The 19,411-nt window shown below is 38.3% G+C and overlaps 2 protein-coding genes across 9 annotated transcripts in view; one reads left to right on the top strand and one right to left on the bottom strand.

Moving 5' to 3' along the window:
* Positions 1 to 19,411, top strand: part of ralgps2 (Ral GEF with PH domain and SH3 binding motif 2) — a 519,857-nt gene that overhangs the window by 311,948 nt on the left and 188,498 nt on the right. The window lies entirely within an intron of this gene.
* Positions 1 to 19,411, bottom strand: part of angptl1a (angiopoietin-like 1a) — a 75,716-nt gene that overhangs the window by 21,229 nt on the left and 35,076 nt on the right. The window contains exon 3 of the mRNA XM_043700059.1: positions 5,380 to 5,573. Within this exon, the coding sequence (XP_043555994.1) occupies positions 5,380 to 5,573 (194 nt within the window). The remainder of the gene's footprint in view (positions 1 to 5,379; positions 5,574 to 19,411) is intronic.

Raw genomic sequence — 19,411 nt, 5'->3', positions numbered from 1 at the left:
GGGGAATGGTTGGGATACTTGGTGAGAGGGTCGGTGTGGACTTCTTGGCCCAAGTGGAATGCTATGATTCCCACACTGTTGGAATGCTATGATTCTACAGTAATATATCTGTATAAAGTGCTGTATATTTGTGTAAGTATAGTGGACTGTCACTTTAAGAGTCTGATTATGTGACATATCATGATGTCATCAAACATTTTGGGTGAGAATTAGTTTAACCTTGCCTGTAGAGTAAATAGCTTCATAATAAAGCTGCTGCTGTTTAATGCTTTGATCTCCTGGTACTACTTGGAACTTAACATGAGAGGAAGACTGACAAAGAGGAATAAAATGGCTTTGATTTGTTGAACAAGAAAAGGAATCATGGTCCTCACTGCGGAAAAAAATCAAAAGATGCCATTGCTGTACCAAAGCAGGGACAGTCAGCAAGAAAGAAACATTCGCAGTAGGAAGTGGTGAACCGTGCTGAAGAACTCACCATGTTCTCCACACTGATGGAACACTGAGTAACGAGTACCCCACATGAAACAAATTGTTTTCAGCTAGAGTGTAGATTGAGAAAGAAATAGTCAGCCTCAGGAATACCTTACCTTAAGTGAGAATTAGTGATGGAGTGGTAAAACATTCATGTTACATTATGCTAAGCAGGCTCTTTTCATAAACAAAAATGCCAGAAAATGTTGGTGTCGTTGTATTATGTGATGAAAATACAAAGAGCTGGAACTCCTATGCATACAGAAACTGAAAAGCAGGGTGTGAAAAGGACATGAAAAGCATCCAGACTGTCAGTCCAAAGAGGAGCTGTTATTAAACCTGCTGGCCACTAATGATGATAACAACAGATACTGGGCCATTCCCCAACTGAATGGAAACCGGTAAAAATGGAGATGGACACCGGAGCAACATTTGCGTTGATACTTGAAAGTTTGCATCAGAAACAGCTGAGACACGTTGCACTGCAACCCTGAAAAATTGTACTAAGAATGTATACAGCTGAATTGGTGTTTTTAAGGGGCTGTATCAAAGTGAATGTTCAGTTATGCAGTCATTCTGAAGATTTCTCATTGCATCTTGTCAAAGGAAATTTGTCAGCTTTATTGGGTTGAACATGACTGGAGAAAATCAAACTTAATAGGACTGAAGTAAATTACTTGTCAGAATCTGAGATTGATCTAACATGAATTTTAAAGAAAAAAAAACAGATGTTTTCAGTGGGGATCTGGGAAGCATGGAAAGGATCTCTGTCAAATTGAAAATCAAGGATGAGAAGCAAGCAAAATGTAGCAAGGCTAGATTATTGCCTTATAAAATCAGACCAAAGGTCGAAACTGAATTGAGCTGGTCAAGATGGGAATCCTTAAACCTCTAAATGTGTGAGACTGGGCCACGTCAATCATATCAGTTATGAACTAAGATGGATCACTACTTATCCGCAGTGATTTTCAGGTCAGTATTAATCCGATACTGAATATTGAGCAGTATCCTTTGCCTTCAGTCGATACCTACTTGTTGGACGATCTAGAGGTCAGCTTTTAAGTAAAATTGATCTTAGTCAAGCCTATCTCCAGAAGACACCTGTTTCATAAAAATATTTGATGATTGAAATACGCAGAGGACTATACAACTGCAAGAAATTCCATTTGGAATCACATCTGCACCTACATTATTCTAACATGTCATGGATCAGATTTTAAATGGATTGGAAGGAGTCCAGTATTGTCTAGATAACATTTTAGTTATAGGAAGAAATGAAAAAGAGCATATTCATGATTTAAATGCGACTCTGCAGAGACTTGAAGATTAGGGTCTATGAGTGAGGAAAGGCAAATATGAAATTTTTAAATCTTTCATTGAATATTTAGGCCAAGTCATTGACGCTAAGGAATAAAACAACTCACTTTCAGAAATAAAAACCAAAACTGAGGCACCAATAGCTACAATCATTTTTGGGGTTTCTAAATTGCTATGGTAGTTTGTCCCAGATCTTGAAATCATTCTCCAGCCATTGCAATATATTATGTCAAGAATTAGAAATGGGAAGATAAATGTGAAAGAGCTTTTACACAAGCCAAAAAATAAAGAACCTATAGGAATCCTTTATAGCATTCGATTCTACCAATACTTGTATGTCTGGGAATTTATCTTACTGACAAACCACAGACCATTGACCACAATATTTAAGCCTCACACAGGGACACTTTCTCGAGCAGTGAGTCATATGCATAAGTGGACATTGTTGCTATAAGCTCACACTTATGCAATTAAATATTGGCAATCTAACTTGCATGGGAATGCTGATGAGCGTTCTAGAATACTTTGCCAAATGAGTTGACTACAGACAGTCCTTATATAGACATTTTCTACGTTGAACAAGTAAAGACATTGCAGGTGTTTGTTCATTTTCCTTGTTGGTTTTAAGTATATTAAGAAAATCTGTCATTGTTTATTCCTGAGACGACTGAATGTTTGCAGGTTCGCACAATGTCAAAGCATTCTCCAATAAGGTACTGTTGCCCTCAGTTGCTCCAGTTGTGGTTCTGTCTTCAAGTATATCCAGATCTCCATTTGGCACAGTGATTTATAGATCTTCAATTAATGTCTTTGGCACATTCATTCTGGTTGCCAAAAGTTGGTCTGCATATCTTCTCTATTCTGCATTGTCTCTTGTCTCTTGTAACAGCAGGACAGGTTAAGAAGTACACTAGAAATGGTCCATTACTATCAAATTGATAGACATTATACTTCATGGCAAGATCACAGGAATAATCCCAGAAGTAAAGCCATATTCACACAAAAGTTAAAAGTATCAATACAAACAGAATGCCTGCTATAGGAAGCGAGAGTTATAATTCCACCACAACTGAGGAAATGTGTGTTAAATCAACTACACAAAGGTCACTGACATTGTCGGAATGAAGGCGGTTGCCATGGATCAACTCTGAAGTTGAAGAGAAGGTGAGAATATGTGCTTGTGCAAGATTTCAAAACCTACCTCCATTTATGCCATTACAACCATGGGAATGACCAGAAAGGATCCAGCATCTGCAGACCTCACTTTCTCCAGAAAGGATCCATATTGATTACACCAGACTTTTTGAATGGTGCGTGTTTTTCACAACAGATGATGCACATATTAAATGGCTTGAAATTGCCACCATGAAGTTGACATCTTCAGAGGAAATATTTGAAAGACTGGGAATGATCTTTGTGAGGTTTGGTTTTCCAGAATGGCTTATATGTGATTATTGTCTAAAGTTTATCTCAAGAATTTATGGACCGTCTAAAGCAGAATTGAATTCAGCATATCTGATCAGCTCCTTATCACCCAGCCACAAATTAATTCAGACGATGAATTTTCCTTAACGCTAACTCGCGAGCACGGATGATGTCCAAAGATCTGGGCCAATACTGGAGCATAACCCACCTGATGACTCAAAGTTCTCTGGCATTGCTCGTGATAAAGTGTCATTTGTACACGACATTTGCTTTGCTGAAATTACACTTGACAAAAGACATTGTTGATGGAAAACAACAGACTCATATTTTCCAAAAAAAGAACAAGACCAAATGCTGAGTTTACCAAAAATGTCAAGAAAATTTGGTGAGGAATTACACCATGGGTGAGAAATGGGTACCCACCATCATTGTAATACAGACTGGAGCAGTCTCCTACCTTGTACAGACAAGAGACAATGCAGTATAGAGAAGATACGCAGGCCAACTTTTGGCAACCAGAATGAATGTGCCAAAGACATTAATTGAAGATCTATAAATCACTGTGCCAAATGGAGATCTGGATATACTTGAAGACAGAACCACAACTGGAGCAACTGAGGGTAACAGTACCTTGGAGAATGCTTTGACATTGTGTGAACCTCCAAACATTCAGTCGTCTCAGGAACAAACAATGACAGATTTTCTTAGTATACTTAAAACCAACAAGGAAAATGAACAAACACCTGCAATGCGCTGACATCCACACAGGAATCGATGTCTTCCAGCGTAAATTACCACCTAACTATTATATATATGTTTGTAAATATTAAGAATGTTTTCATTTTAGGAACCTCTGATGTAAAGGTGGTGGAATTTTGTATATCCCAAGTAAAATGATGGACAGTCACTTCAAGAGTCCAATCACGTGACAATGGTAACACCATCAGCCATTTGGGCAGAAAACAGTTTAGTCTAACTTGTTGCCTGTAGTGTAAATATCTCCACAATAAAGTTTCTGGTGTTTAACATTTCAGCCTCCTGGCCCTTCTTAGAACTTAACATTATACAAAGCCAGGTGGAAATTCTAGCTGTGAGCAGAACACAAAGAGGTTGGAAAGAGATGTAGTCAGATTAAGTGAATGGGCTGCAAGGTCACATATGGAGCATAATGTTGGGAATTGAGAGATTATTTACTTTGGTTGTGAGAATAAAAAAGCAGAATATCCTTAAAAGCATGAAACTCAGTTGATATTCTAAAAGACATGGGCGTATTTGAACAAGGAACACAAAATTAGCTTAAAAGTATAAGAAGCAATTGGTATGAATGTATTTTCCCATTCACAGTTCATATGCTGCTGTAATCTATTTTGATATTGAAGACACTGTAGTACTGCAGGGCAAGACCAGAACTAGCAGTGTTTTTTATGTCACCAAATGATTCCTTTTGCAATAAGTACAATTTGCTGTCTTGTACTACATTATCAATTTCCAAGAATTTGGCATTCTTTGGAAAATCTATGTTCGGTCATTTGATTTGAACTGCAATTTGGATTTGCTGTTTTATTTCCTCATCACCTGCATCGCCACCATCTCCTCAGTCAGTGTTTTATTATAATTTTCATGAAATTCTCTTGCAGCTTTATGGTGATTTAGTGAACATCTGTAACAGGCACACAATACAGAATTTCACTGAACTGGCACAAAGTGGGAGAGTGTGTTAGAAAAGAAAAGTGTATCCAGCAGTGGTACTTAAACTGAAATCAGTAAATTGTTCCCAAGGGGCCCATGAGACTTCTCACAAAATCTGGATTTCTGTCTATGCATCTGTAATTAAGATAGATTAGCATTCAAGAACGACATTTCTCTTGCCAATATTAATAAAAGACTTAATCTGTGGCAATGGAGCCCTCTACCATTTGGTTCCTATAGGTATCCTTTGGAAGTTTTATGACCAGGCTTCAGTTGGAATGTTGCCAGTATTTGCAGGATGTGCACCACACGTGATTATTTGAAATCCGCTGCCCCCGAGATTTCTGAAGTTGTCTGTGACTAGCATTTTTTCAATGCAAGTTGTACATACTGTATTCATCCAAGAATGTGTTGTCGCGCCTTCAGAATGCAGTGCTCGCTAAAGAAAATTAGTGAAGTTCTTGACAAGTTTACCTTGTAGTTCTCCCAGTTCCTGAAGAAGTTGACTGCCCCATCAACCCTACGCTGGATTACAGTCCAGCCTCCCTCATTGTGGCTGTGGTCACACCAAACTTGCATTAGCTTATCGGTGCCTTCTGGTTTGATTAGATACATGCCACTGTTTGAATATCCAGCCTGCCGGACATGATAGCAATCCTTCCATGGACCTGTGTAAAGGGACAATGATCATCAACCCTACATATTTGAGCAAAAACATACTGTTTTAAAGCCAGTTATTTGTTATAAACAGTAAAAATGTCATCCTGTTCATTCTTAACTTCTGAACAAAACGATTATGTTAAAATGTCAAGTCAGATTGTCAATATTTTAAAAAATTGTTGAATTATAAGGTTCTTGGAAACATAATTTTTAGCTGCATCAACTATATGTCAAAACCTCTCAGCTCATTTTATTGGAAAAATACGCTATTTATTTTTGTTTGTTTTTAAACGTTACTGAGTACATAGAGTTGGAGAGCATACACTCCAAGAATAATAACAGCAAAACATTAGAGTCATACATTCATAACGTCAGTGTAACCAGTGTTAACAGTTAGAGCTTAGTTCATGTAGTATTAAATCTATATCAAACAGTGGTAGATTATGATGGGAAACATGGGGAAATACCAGAACCACCTACGGAATGAGGACGGAGTGTTCCCTCTGTGCTGGGAGCTAATTCAAAGGTATATCCAGGATTTTGGAGAGACTTGGACTATATTTTAGCAATTTAACTACTTGCTGACAGACAGTATGGACTCTGATGTATCCATAAGTGAGAACTTCCTCATAGGTTGGCCAGGCTTCTTCTTTCCTACATTCAGTATTGCATATTCTGTTTATTTTGGTATTTAAGTAGATTATAACTGCATTTTAGCATCCTGAAGGCTCAATGGTAATTAAATTTATGCTAGGAAACATTTGTAACTTCGAAACAGCTATACCCTTTGGAAAAGATTACTTCACAAGGTCGCACAAACGTGTTGCAACTGTATGCCTTTTGCAACAAAGTGCAAGAATACAAACTTGAAATTGCGAGCACACGTCTCGTGTGTTTCCATTTCCCATAAAGAAAAATATGGATTATGTGACTTTTGCAGTTTCCTACGTAAGTTTGAAAGGGAGTAAGATAAAGTGTAAAGAACATTTTTGTTTCCATTCTCAACTTGATTAAGGCCATTAGAATTAAGAAGAGCAGGCCATTCGGCCCCTCCAGTCTGCTCTGTTATTCAGTAGGATCATGGCTGATTTGATGCTCCTCACTTCCACTTTCCTCATAACTCTTGATTTCTCATGCTGATCAAGAATCTGTCTCAGGCTTTAATATACAGAAGGACTCTGCTCCCACTGCTCTCTGTGGCAAGGACACTCACTTCTCTGAGAGAAGGAATTCCCCATCATCTCAATATAGGAGGAAGTGAGGACTGCAGATTCTGGAGCTCAGAGTAGAAAAAGTGTGATGCTGGAAAAGCACAGCCAGTCAGGCAGCATCCGAGGAACAGAAGAGTCGACATTTCAGAATTCCTGATGAAGCCCATATACCCAAAACACCAACTCTCCTGCTCCTTGGATGCTGCCTGACCAGCTGTGCTTTTCCAGCACCACACTCAAGCACAGCCAGTCAGGCAGCATCTGAGGAACAGAAGAGTCGACATTTCGGGATTCCTGATGAAGCCGATATACCCAAAACACCAACTCTCCTGCTCCTTGGATGCTGCCTGACCAGCTGTGCTTTTCCAGCACCACACTCTTCGATTATCATCTCAGTATAAATTAGCACCCCTTATTCTGAATCTATGCTGTCTGATCGTATGCCCTCCCAGAGGGGAAGCATTCTTTTGCTTTGTCAAACTCCTTAAGAATTCTATATGTCTCAATGTCATTCTTCTAAATTCCAATGAATGGAATCCCAACCTGTTTACTATTTGCTCAAAGATGATAACTCCATATCCAGGGATCATCTTGACAAACCTTTCCTGAACTGCTTCCAATGAAATAATATCTTTTCTTAAATAAGAGGACCAAAACTGCACACAGTACACAGGTGTGGTCTCAGTAATACCTTGTACAGTTGCAGTAAGGTTTTTCTTCTCTTGTATGCCAACCCCTATGAAACAGGAGCTAACATTGCGTTAACTTTCCTGGTTACTTGCATCTGTGAGCTACATTCCTGTGTTTCGTGGATAAGTGTGTCCAAGTTCCTTTTGTGTTGCAGCTTTCTGCAGTTTTCTCCATTTAAATAATAGTGTTCTCCCTCCTTAAATGAACAACTTCATATTTTCCTAAATTACCAACTTTTTGCCCACTTACTTAACTTATTGTTATCTTTCTGTAAACTGTTTGTATCCCTCTCAGAACCTGTCTTTCCACACATAGTTGTGTTACCTGCAAATTTAGCTACATTACATTAATGTATATTATAAACAATTACAGTCCCAGCACTGATCTCACAGGTCACCAATCTCCACTTGCTGTTTCTTGTCCATTAACCAGTTCTCTGTCCATGCCAGTATACTGCCTCCAACTCCTTGGGCTCTTTTGATTAACTATTTTGAGATAATTTCTCAAATACCTTCTGGAAGTCTAAGTATAACATCATCTGGTTCCCTTCTAGCCACGCTGAGGACTTCCTCAGAAAACTCTAATAAATTAGTCAGACACTATTTCCCTTTCATGAAGACTCTGTTTGATTAGATTGATTTTTCCAAATGTCTTGCTGTTATTTCTTTAATAATTGATTCCAGTACTTTTCGAACAATAGATATTTAGCTAATCGGACTATAGTTACCTACTTTCTGCCCCTCCCTTTTTGAAAAGGAATGTCATACTAGCACTTTTCCAATCCTCTGGCACTTCTCTAGAATCCAACGATATTTGGAAAATTCATAGCATCCCTACATTGTGGAAGCAGGCCATTTTGCCCACCCAGTCACAACCATCTACCATTTCCCTGTAACCCTGCATTTCCCATGGCTAATCCACCTAGCATGCACATCCCTGGACACTACAGACAATTTAGCATGGACAGTCAACCTAACCTGTACATCTTTGGACTGTGGGATGAAACCTGAACACTGGTAGGAAACACACACAGACAAGGAGAATGTGCAAACTCCACACACACAGTTGCCCAAGGCTGGAATCAAACCTGGGTCCCTGGAGCTGTGAGACAACAGCGCTAACCAGTGAGCCACTCTGCTGCAAATTACAACCAACGTATCCACTGTCCCTGTAGCTTCCTCTTTTAAGATGCTAGAATGCATGCAAGCTATTACAGCATTCTGATATTTATTATCTGCCTTTATTCCCATTAGTCTGTCAAATACTACTCTCATGATGGTAACGGTACTTAATTCCTCCCTGTGTTCTTTAGTATTAATGGAATGTTTGATGTACCTTCCACTGTAAAGACTGATGCAAAATATCTGTTGAACTCCCCTGCCATTTCCTTGTTCCCCATAACATCCTCCCAGATACATTTTCTCGGGACCAATGTTCACTTTAATCTGTCTCTTCATTTATACATAATTAAAGAAGCCCTTACATCACTCTTATATTCCTCGCTTGTTCACCCTTGTATTTTTTTTCTCTATTATCTTTTTCGTCCTCTTTCTGTGTTTGATTCGATGCTGTCACTAACTTTTGTCTCCTTGTGCTTATTCTTTCAACTCAATACTCTACTGAACTTCCTTGGTCAGCCCTGATATATGCCTCTCTTAGAACCTTCCCTTCTTACCTTGATATATTTTTGTTATAACTGGTGAATTACCTCTTTAAGTGTCTGCCACTACTTGCTTAGTACCATCAGGGCCAGGGGACTTATCTGACTTTAGCCTCATTAGTTTGTCTAATACTACTCGTCTCGTAATAGTGATGGTACTTAATTCAACCCAGTATTCTTTAATATTGATGGAACGTTTGAAGTATCTTTGGCTGTAAAGTCTGATACAAACTATCTGTTTGGCTCCTCTGCCATTTCCTTGTTCCCCATAACCGCCTCCCCAGATTCATTTTCAAAAGGGCCTATGTTCACTTTGGCCTCTCTCTTCCTTTTTATACATTTAAAGAAGCTCTTATTGTCAGTTTTTACATTCCTCTGTAATTCCATGTGGATTCCACATAGGTTACTTCTGCTTTCTTTATTATGTTTTCAGTCCGCCTTTGCTGGATTCTGAATTTATCCCAGTCTTCGGAGCTATCACTTACTTTTGCCATCTTGCACGTTTTTTCTTTCAACTTAATACGCTCCTTAACTTCCTTGGTTAGTTATGGTTGGTTTATCCCTCTCTTAGAATCTCTCCTCCTCACTGCACTGTATTTTTGTTCAAGAGTCATGAATTGTCTCTTTAAATGCCTGCCACTGCTTGCTTTGTGTCATTCCTGTTAATCTATCTGTCTAGTTCACTTTAGCAAGTTCTATCCTTTTTTCATTGTAATTCCCTTCATTTAAGTTAAACAAAGTTGTTTCTGACCCACGTTTCTCATTCTTGGACTGAATATTAAATTCTGTCATGTCATGAGCACTACTTCCTAGAGGATCTTTTACAATGAAGTCATTTATCAGGCCTGCCTCATTTCCTGTTCCCAAATCCAAGATAGCCTGCTCCCTCCTTGGCTCCACAATATATTGCTGTAGGAAACTATCCCAAATGAATTCATTGTCATAGCTATCCTGTCCAATTTGATTACCTCAATCATCATGAAGATTAAAATCACCCATAAATTATTGCTCAATTCTTTTTACAAACTCCTATAATTTGTGGATTTATAGCCTTTACTGCAGAATAGCTTCTGTTTGGGGATCTGTCAACTGCTCTTACAAATGTCTTCTTTCCCTTACTGTTTTTTTTCATCTCTGCCCAAATGAACTCTGTCATTTGCGCCTGGATTGTCTCTCACAACTGTCCTTATTTCATCTCTTACTGACAGTGCTTCTCCACCACTTTTCCCATTTCTCAGATCTTTCTGAAAGGTCAAAAATGCCTAAATGGTAGGTTCCCAGTTTTGATCTCTGTGTAACCACGTTTCCATAATGGCCTTGAGATTACCTCAAATTGCCCCATCAGTTTGTCTACCTTATTCTGAATTATTTGTACGTTAAGATACAAAGCCTTTAAACTTGTTCTATTATCAAATTTCCCTACAGTTTTATGCTTCCTTGGTGCAATGTGATATTGACACATCTGACTCTTCTATTTTCTACTAACCTGCAATCCTACCTTTTCCCATACCTTTGATTTTCTAATTTTCCATGCAACTGAGCCCTCCTGTTCCCTGCAGTGTTTAGTTTAAAGCCCTGTGCAAATCTTAGTCCGTTTGATCTCCTAAATAACTGGAAGTAGACTGTTCTAAGCCAAAGCTGTACTCCATTTTTTAGGTTGTGGTATCATTACAGTGAAACAACAATTTATTCTGTAGCAGAGAGCTTCCCACTTCCATTTGAACCAGGACAACGTATTATCTATTGTTTTCTTTTTGGATTTCAAGAATCAAAAGTATCATTTCATGGTTAGTGCAAGTCATTCTAAGTTATTTTATTTAATTTGCCAATGATTTGAAAGTAACATTAGGGTTTGGGTAATCATGAAATTAATTCATGGTATATTGTGCATTGAAGGTGCAGCTGTGGAGAAAAACGATCTGTATGGTGAATAAATTCCATAGGTAAAACAGACTTGTTAATTCCATGTAGGAGCAAATTATTGCAGATGCTGGAATCTGAACTGAAAACAAAATAGGCTGGAGACCATAGCGGGTCAGGGGCAGCATCCATGGAGAGAGAGCGAGCTGATGTTTCGAGTCTAGATGACTCTTCATCAGAGCTGAAATGAAGTATGGAGGGGGCAGCATTTATGCAGCAGTGGGGTGGGGGGAGAGGAAGGTGTGCTGGGGGAGAAAGGATGTTGACAGTTCAGGTTAAGTGATTGGAATGTGAGAAAGGCAAAACAATTGTCTGTCTAAATGCCAGACTGGAAAGAACAGGCAGTTCCGGTGGGGTGGGTGGGAGGGTGACAAAGAATGTAACAAACAAAACTAAAAGAAAGGGAAGGAATGGGCTCACAATTTGAGGGTTTTGAACTCAATATTGAGCCCAGAAGATTGTAAGCTGCCTAGTTCGAAGATAAGATGTTGCTCCTCCAATTTGCGCTGTAATTCGCTGGAGCGTTGCAGCATGCAGAGGATAAACAAGTGTGCATGTGAGCAAGATGCTGTGTTAAAATGACAGGCTATGGGAAGTTCGGGATCATGCTTGTGCTCAGACCGGAGATGTTCTGTAAAGTGATCACCCAGCCTGCGTTTGGTTTCTCCAACGTAGAGTAGGCCACATTGGTTGCAGTGAATACAGTACACAGGATTGGAGGAGGTACAGGTGAAATGCTGGAAAGACTAGTTAGGCCTTTGAATTCTTGCTGGTGTACATGGTAGGTTGGATTTACCTTTCAGGAATCTGAAACTAAATTTTCTTTTTATTCATAATCAAATTGACACTGATTTCAGTTAGTGTGCAAAACATGATCTCCAGAATCTTGCTTTGAGACTTGTGCATTCTCTTTATTGCTGATAAGTTAGCTTTACTTCTTCCTAAATTGACAGATTACCAGGTTTGTATTTTTGTTTTGTATGAGGAAAAGCCACAAAATAACCAAAACAATAAAATACAGGCAAGTATAATTTTCTATTCTCTAATATTTACTCTTTGCAATATAGTGTAAAGTAGAAAATTTTGAACTCAACGTGTTTTAGGATGTGGTCAGTATGTTTACTCTGGGATGACAGTGTTCTCATTGACTGGAATTGGAGAGTTGTTTGATATTCCACACAGAGATTTAGAACAACATTATAATACAATAATGTAAACAAAATGTATAATTAGGATGTAAGTTGGTACTGATATCAGCTTTAGTTATCAACCTGTGGATTGATGTAAGATGCTGTTTGTAAATCGTTCAATATCTCTTAATTCTCTGATTTTGCTAATTGATTTCTGTATGAATAATTGTGTGCTTCATTAGCATTATTTTTCCCAAGTAAAATTTGGTGCAATGTGTTTATCTGGAAAATTTCATTAGAAAGATTCCCTGAAGCGTCTTAGATAAGAAGATCAAATTGCAGTTGTTGAAAGGGAGGAGATTATATCTGTTTGTCTTTTGTCTATTTTCTTCCTGCCATATAATTGCTATTATCTTAAAGCTGTAACAATGTGACCCTAACATCCAAGTTCAATAAAGATGAATGAGTAAAGTATTTGTTTCCAACCATTAAACATGACCTGGAAATTCATGAAAAATGTAGATGTTAATTCTGCAATGAAGACTGTAGCCATTGCTATACAATTTCTGTACAAAGTAATAAAAATTTGATTAGACGAATTAGGAGCCGGAGTAGGCCATTCAGCCCTTGTAGACTACTTTTCCAGTCATTAATATCATTACTGATGTGAGTGTAATCTCAAATCTACATTCCCACCTAACTCTTGATAATGTTCCACCACTTTCCTTCCTCCACACCCCAATTTGCTTATCAAGAATCTAGCTACCCCTGTCTTTAAAAAATTGAAACCATTCTATTTCTACCACCTTTTCAGGAAAAGTTCCAAACCTCTGAAAGAAACAAGTTGCTAACCTCTACTTTAACTGGGTAACCGCTAATTGTCCATTCTCCCATGCAATGAAGCATCCTATTCTCTCATATGGTGCAAATCTAGCCTGTCAAGATGCCTCATGCCCCAAGTCACTTCTTACTCTTCTAAACTTGAGCGTGTAGAAGCCTGGCCTGTCCAGCCTTTTTTTCATAAGGTAGCTCTCTTATCCCAGATATTGGTCCAGTAAACTTTCTCCGAGTTTCGTCCGCTGCACTGAGTCCTTCCTTAAATAAGGTTACCAACACTGTGCACAGTATGCAGATGCTGTCTTACCAGTGCCCTGTATAACTAAAACATTTATATTCAGTTTCCCTTGTGATACTGTATAAGCTGTATTTGCATACTATTTTTTCATGATTCTTGCACGAGGGCATCCAGATGATCTGGATGTAATAGCTCTATAATCTCTCATCATTTAGATTTTTTTAATATGCATGTTGCCAAAATGCACAATTCCACATTATACCTTATTTGTTATTAGATTAGATTACTTACAGTGTGGAAACAGGCCCTTCGGCCCAACAAGTCCACACCGACCCGCCGAAGCGTAACCCACCCAGACCCATTCTCCTACATTTACCCCTTCACCTAACACTACGGGCAATTTAGCATGGCCAATTCACCTAACCTGCACATTTTTGGATTGTGGGAGGAAACCGGAGCACCCGGAGGAAACCCACGCAGACGCGGGGAGAATGTGCAAACTCCACATTCTCCCCGTGAGGTGGGAATTGAACCCGGGTCTGGCGCTGTGAAGCAGCAGTGCTAACCACTGTGCTACCGTGCCGCCCACGGTTTTTGTCCATTTATTTAACCTAGCTATATCTTTCTTGAAGCATTCTTTTGTCCTCTTCCCAACTTAGTTTCCTACCTATCTTTGTATCATCAACAAATTTGACAACCATACCTCTTCTGTCTTTGTCTATATCATTTATACAAATGGCAAATTTTTAATATCCCATCATTGATGTGCCACAATATTGACTGCATCATGCCAAAAAGGTATTTATGCCTGTTCTCTGTTCCTGTTAACTAGCAATCTTCTATCCATGCCAGTATACTGCCCCCGACACCATGAGGTTTGATTTTCTGCAGTAACTTTTGATATGGTACCTTATCAAATGTTTTCTGGAAATCAAAATACAGTACATCCACCAGTTACCCTTTATCCACAGCATGTTACCTGATCAAAAAGCTCCCAATAAATTGATTAAACATGATTTCCCTTTCACAAAACTGTGTGGACTATTCCTAATTATCTTGAATGCTTTTAAGTCCCCTGCTATAAAAATAGCTTCTAATATTTTCCCCATTACAGATGATAAGCTAACTGATCTGTAGTTTTCTCCTCCTGTCTCTCTTTTTCAATAAAAATGTTATATTTGCTATCTTTTAATCAAATGAAACCATCAGAGGAACGTTGGAAAATTAAAACCAATGCATTAACAACCTCACTAACCACTTCTTTTGCGACCTTAGAATGAAGACAATCAGAACCCAGGCTCCAACAGTTCACTGTGTTACTTCTGTGTTAGTTATGATATTCTGAATTTCTCCCTTCCTTCCTTTTCCTGATTTATCACTGCTTATGAGAGGTTATGTCCATTCACTAACATGAAAACTGATGCAAAATATCTATACAATTCACAAGTATTTCATTATTTTCCATTATTAATTCTCCAGTCTAATTTTCTTGAATGGTAATTGTGTTATCTCTTCTATTAAATTCTTACTATCTGCTTTTATGTTTCAGGTTAGTTTTCCTTTGTTCTCTAATTTTCCATCTTTACTGATTGATGATGAATTGTGAATGATCATGTGACTTTGCTAAACTTAAAATCTCAAAACTTTCACTATTAATGTTTGGTTTCAAATCATAAAGTAGTGTAAGAATTATAACATTTAGACCTGTTGCTAGGTTAGACTCCTAATACAGTTATTTACTTAGCTTCATCTATATCTAAGTGGTATTGGTCCCAAAGCAGCACAGATGTGTTTACAATGCTGGTCTGCTTCAGAAGGCATTTATGAACCAACTGCGGATTTTGGATTGTAGAAACTACTTGTTTATATTTCAGGATGATTTCGTTTGCATCAGATCAGCAAATTTGAACACATTTTTTGTGTTAATTTTTGAGAATTTTCTCATTTCTCAGTGGCTGGGTAAGGAATTCCACAGACCAAAATAATACAAAATAATAATAGTAATAATACAGAATAAAGCAACACTTTATTGGGCTTTTAGAGAGAGCATGAACAGTAACAGCACAGCAAGTACCAGCTCCAATGAATGTTATGCCAGCTTAACTACTTTTTCTGGTTTACAATGAAGTAAAGGGCAGGAAATATTATTTAAAATGATCAGAAGAAAAGGGATATATAATTGTTACAAAATGAAGAAATAAAGCAAACTGCTAATCTGTCCACTTTGGCAACAATGATACAATGCAAATTAAAGGTAATATAGTTCAGGCTAATGCTGCAAATCTGATTTATTACCATATGTTCTGGATTAGGTTTGAATGCCAGGCTCTAGAGTATATAAAATGACACTTTGCCATCAAATTGATTACTAACCTAAGGGATGGTTGAGGATAGCACAATACAAACTGGCTCAAAAGCAGAAGACAGAGGGTGGTAGTGGAGGGTTGTTTTTCAGACTGGAGGCCTGTGACCAGCAGTGTGCCACAAGGATTGACGCTGCGTCCACTGTTTTTTATTATTTATATTAATGATCTGGATGTGCACATGGGTTTGCAGATGACACCAAAATTGGAAGTGTACTGGACTGCGAAGAAGGTTACCTCAGAGTATAACGGGATCTTGATCAGATGGGCAGATAGGCCAAGGAGTGACAGATAGAGTTTAATTTAGAGGTACTGCACTTTGGAAAGTCAAATCAGGGCAGACCTTATACTCTTAACGGTAAGGTCCTGTGAAGTGTTGCTGAACAAAGAGACCTTGGAGTGCAGGTTCATAGTTCCTTGAAAGTGGAGTCAAAGGTAGATAGGATAGTGAAGAAGGTGTTTGGTATCCTTTCCTTTATTGTTCAGAGCATTGAGTATAGGAGTTGGGAGGTTATGTTGTGGCTGTATAGGACATTGGTTAGGCCACTATTCAAGTACTGCGTGCAATTCTGGTCTCCCTGCCATAGGGAGGATGTTGTGAAACTTGAAAGGGTTCAGAAAAGATTTACAAGGATGTTGGCAGGGTTGGAGGATTTGAGCTATATGGAGAGGCTGAATAGGCTGTGGCTGTTTTCCCTGGAACGTCGAAGGCTGAGGGATGACCTCATAGAGGTTTATAAAATCATGAGGGGGCATGGATAGGGTAAATAGTCAAAGTCTTTTCCCTGGAGTGGGGGGAGTCCAGAACTAGAGAGCATAGGTTCAGGATGAGAGGGGAAAGATATTAAAGGGACCTAAGGAGCAACTTTTTCACGCAGAGGTTGGTGCGTGTATGGAATGAGCTGCCAGAGGGTGGAAGCTATTACAATTGCAACATTTAAAAGGCATCTGGATGGGAATATGGATAGGAACGGTTTGGAGGGATATGGGCGAAGTGCTGGCAAATGGAACGAGGTTGGGTTGGGCTATTTGGTCAGCATCGACAAGTTGGACCAAAGGGTCTGTTTCCATGCTGTACCTCTCTATGACTTTATAATTGCGTTATAATTGCATGTCAGTTAGGATGAGATGCATTAAGTACTCATGCTGATCTAGTGAAACTACAGACTGTTTGATGCCTTAACATAAGGAAATATAGATGTAAGCTACAAGCTGAAGTTTCTTTATGTATATAAATCTTGTGTACTTCCACATTAAGTCAAGTACGTGACTGAAATAAAGAATAACTGTGTTGTTCTATTTGAGATATTGTTATTTCCTTCCCCAGCTTGCTGTGTTCTAATGAGCTAAAAAATGTGTTGCTGGAAAAGCGCAGCAGGTCAGGCAGCATCCAAGGATTCCTGAAGAAGGGCTTATGCCCGAAACATCGATTCTCCTGCTCCTTGGATGCTGCCTGACCTGCTGCGCTTTTCCAGCAACACATTTTTCAGCTCTGATCTCCAGCATCTGCAGTCCTCACTTTCTCCCTGTGTTCTAATAATACAGTGAAGTTTGTTTTCCATTGAGCAACAACCAAAATTATTGGTTATCCCATTCCCTGATGGAATTTATAAATGTACAGAAAGTGAATGCAAAGAAAAATAAACTACGGTATGTGTGGTAGAGTGCGGAATAAGTTTGGTGTTTTGAAATCTGGGATCAAAATGTTATGGAGAAGTACAGTTTAAGTGGATTTTACTTTACACAGGAAGTAACTGTTGTAAATATACACCTGAATATTTGATTTCTATAAAAGGTTTCATGATATTCAAGCATTGGGCTAAACATGCCCTTTGGATACAGTGACAGCTTTGATTAAAATTACATCTGACAATCTGATCCTTTGGTTGAATTAATATTTTTTTGTCAAAATATATGTTAAGTGGATAGTCTAATTCAAACAATGTATATATCTCACTGCTAGCTTGCTGTAATGCCAAGAATATAAATTCTGCTTTTTCTTAGAAATACATCAGCTGAAAGTACATTTTACAAACCATTAATAAACCTATCAAATAATTGAGTCCTAATACCAATAATCATATCATACCAATTAAACTAGGTGCTCTTTATCCATAATGTTTGTCTTCTACTGTGCAACCAATCTCAATGGGCTCAATAATTTACCTCCATTTTTTGAATAACTTCAGCAAACAGTCTCTTATATGGGCATTCAAAGACTTTATAAGCAGCATTCATGAACATTCCCTTGACCAAAGTGTACATTCCTTCAGGGGTGACATACTCTTTACAAATACAGGCTTGATTCCTCTCATTAGTTGAGCATTTTCAAAAGTTCAGTCGCTCCATCATTCTGACAGTCAAAATTTCCTGCTAACAGATGTTTAATTAACTGGTTTGTAATGCCCTGGTTTACTGTTTACCTTTCTGGACAAGTGGAGTGGCATGCTATTTTCCCAACTAAAGCTGAATGTTCCTGAATGAAGAGAACTTTTGAAGACATTTGTAATATTCAAATTTAACTCAATCATAAAAACGTGGGATGAAAATAACTTGATTCTGACGATTTGTTCTGTTTTATGCCTTTACTACTACTTTTCACTTTTAATTTGCAAAGATAAGGAGAAACTTTTTTTAGCCAGTGTGTGGTGAATCTGAGAAGACTATGGAAGCCAGGTCATTGAGTAAATTTAAAGCTGAGGTTGATAAGTTCTTGATTGCCAAGCGGATCAAAGGCTTATGAGGAGAAAGTAGGAAAATAGGGTTGAAAACCCTATCTGCCATGATTGAATGGCGGAGCAGACTCGATGGGCTTAATGGCCTAATTTCTGCTCCTGTGTCTTATAGTGTGTGGTCTAACATGAATTATGCTAAGGCTCCATCCCTTATTCAGTATTAATTTCTTTGAGATGTCCTGCATGCTGTCCTCTTTCACTTCTATAACTACTGATGTGAAGTAAATGTTTAACATATCCATCCTTTCCTTATTTTCATTCTATCACTGCTGTCGGTATTCAAGGCACTACATATCTATGAACTATCTTCTTTTCTAGAAGTTGATTGTAGTAATCTTTGCCAATGATGAATCTGATGTTAAGGCATGCTAAAATGCTTTCAAGAATTTTTTATGCAGAGATAACTAAATAACCTGACTGAGAACATGGCTATATGTTGATTAATACATTAAGAATGAAAAATGTTCAACAATACTTATCATTTTGAAGAACTATATGTGCTGACTTGGATGTGTAATCTATTTCAAATTCTGCTGAATTATGATAGGGTCCTGTTAGAGATGATGATCAGAATGTGACAGAAAGAGACAGAATGTATAAACAAGAGAATGGACCAGCCTATAAAGTCAGACAGGGAAAACCAGCAAACAGATAAACAAAAGCACAAAGCATTCATAATTTAATAGATGAATTAATGCAGAAATAAATAAATTAATGTGACATGATAGCTGAAATAACGCCACAGAGTCTAGTATTTCATCACCAAGTCATCTTTTAGATACAGGTGGAAAGTCCTTTATTGATCTAGCTCCCTCAGAGCCAGCTCTCAGCGTGATCAGGATGTCTGATACTCCTGTTTTTATCTGTCAGCAACGGCTCCCTGATTGGACCAGATTAACTCATTTTGTGCTGTCCAACTGCCTAACCTCATTGCAAGCACTACAGTGGCCATTACAGGGGCATGTTATTTAGTAACTTTCATTCCATAATTTCATAAGTGTCGAGAATAATTTATTCTGTTGAGAAAGAAAGACTGTACAAGAGCATGTACCATCTAGGGCT

The sequence above is a fragment of the Chiloscyllium plagiosum genome, chromosome 11 (assembly GCF_004010195.1).
Source record: "Chiloscyllium plagiosum isolate BGI_BamShark_2017 chromosome 11, ASM401019v2, whole genome shotgun sequence".
In the NCBI taxonomy this organism is placed as follows: Eukaryota; Metazoa; Chordata; class Chondrichthyes; order Orectolobiformes; family Hemiscylliidae; genus Chiloscyllium; species Chiloscyllium plagiosum.
This window is presented reverse-complemented; position numbering and strand designations above follow the sequence as displayed.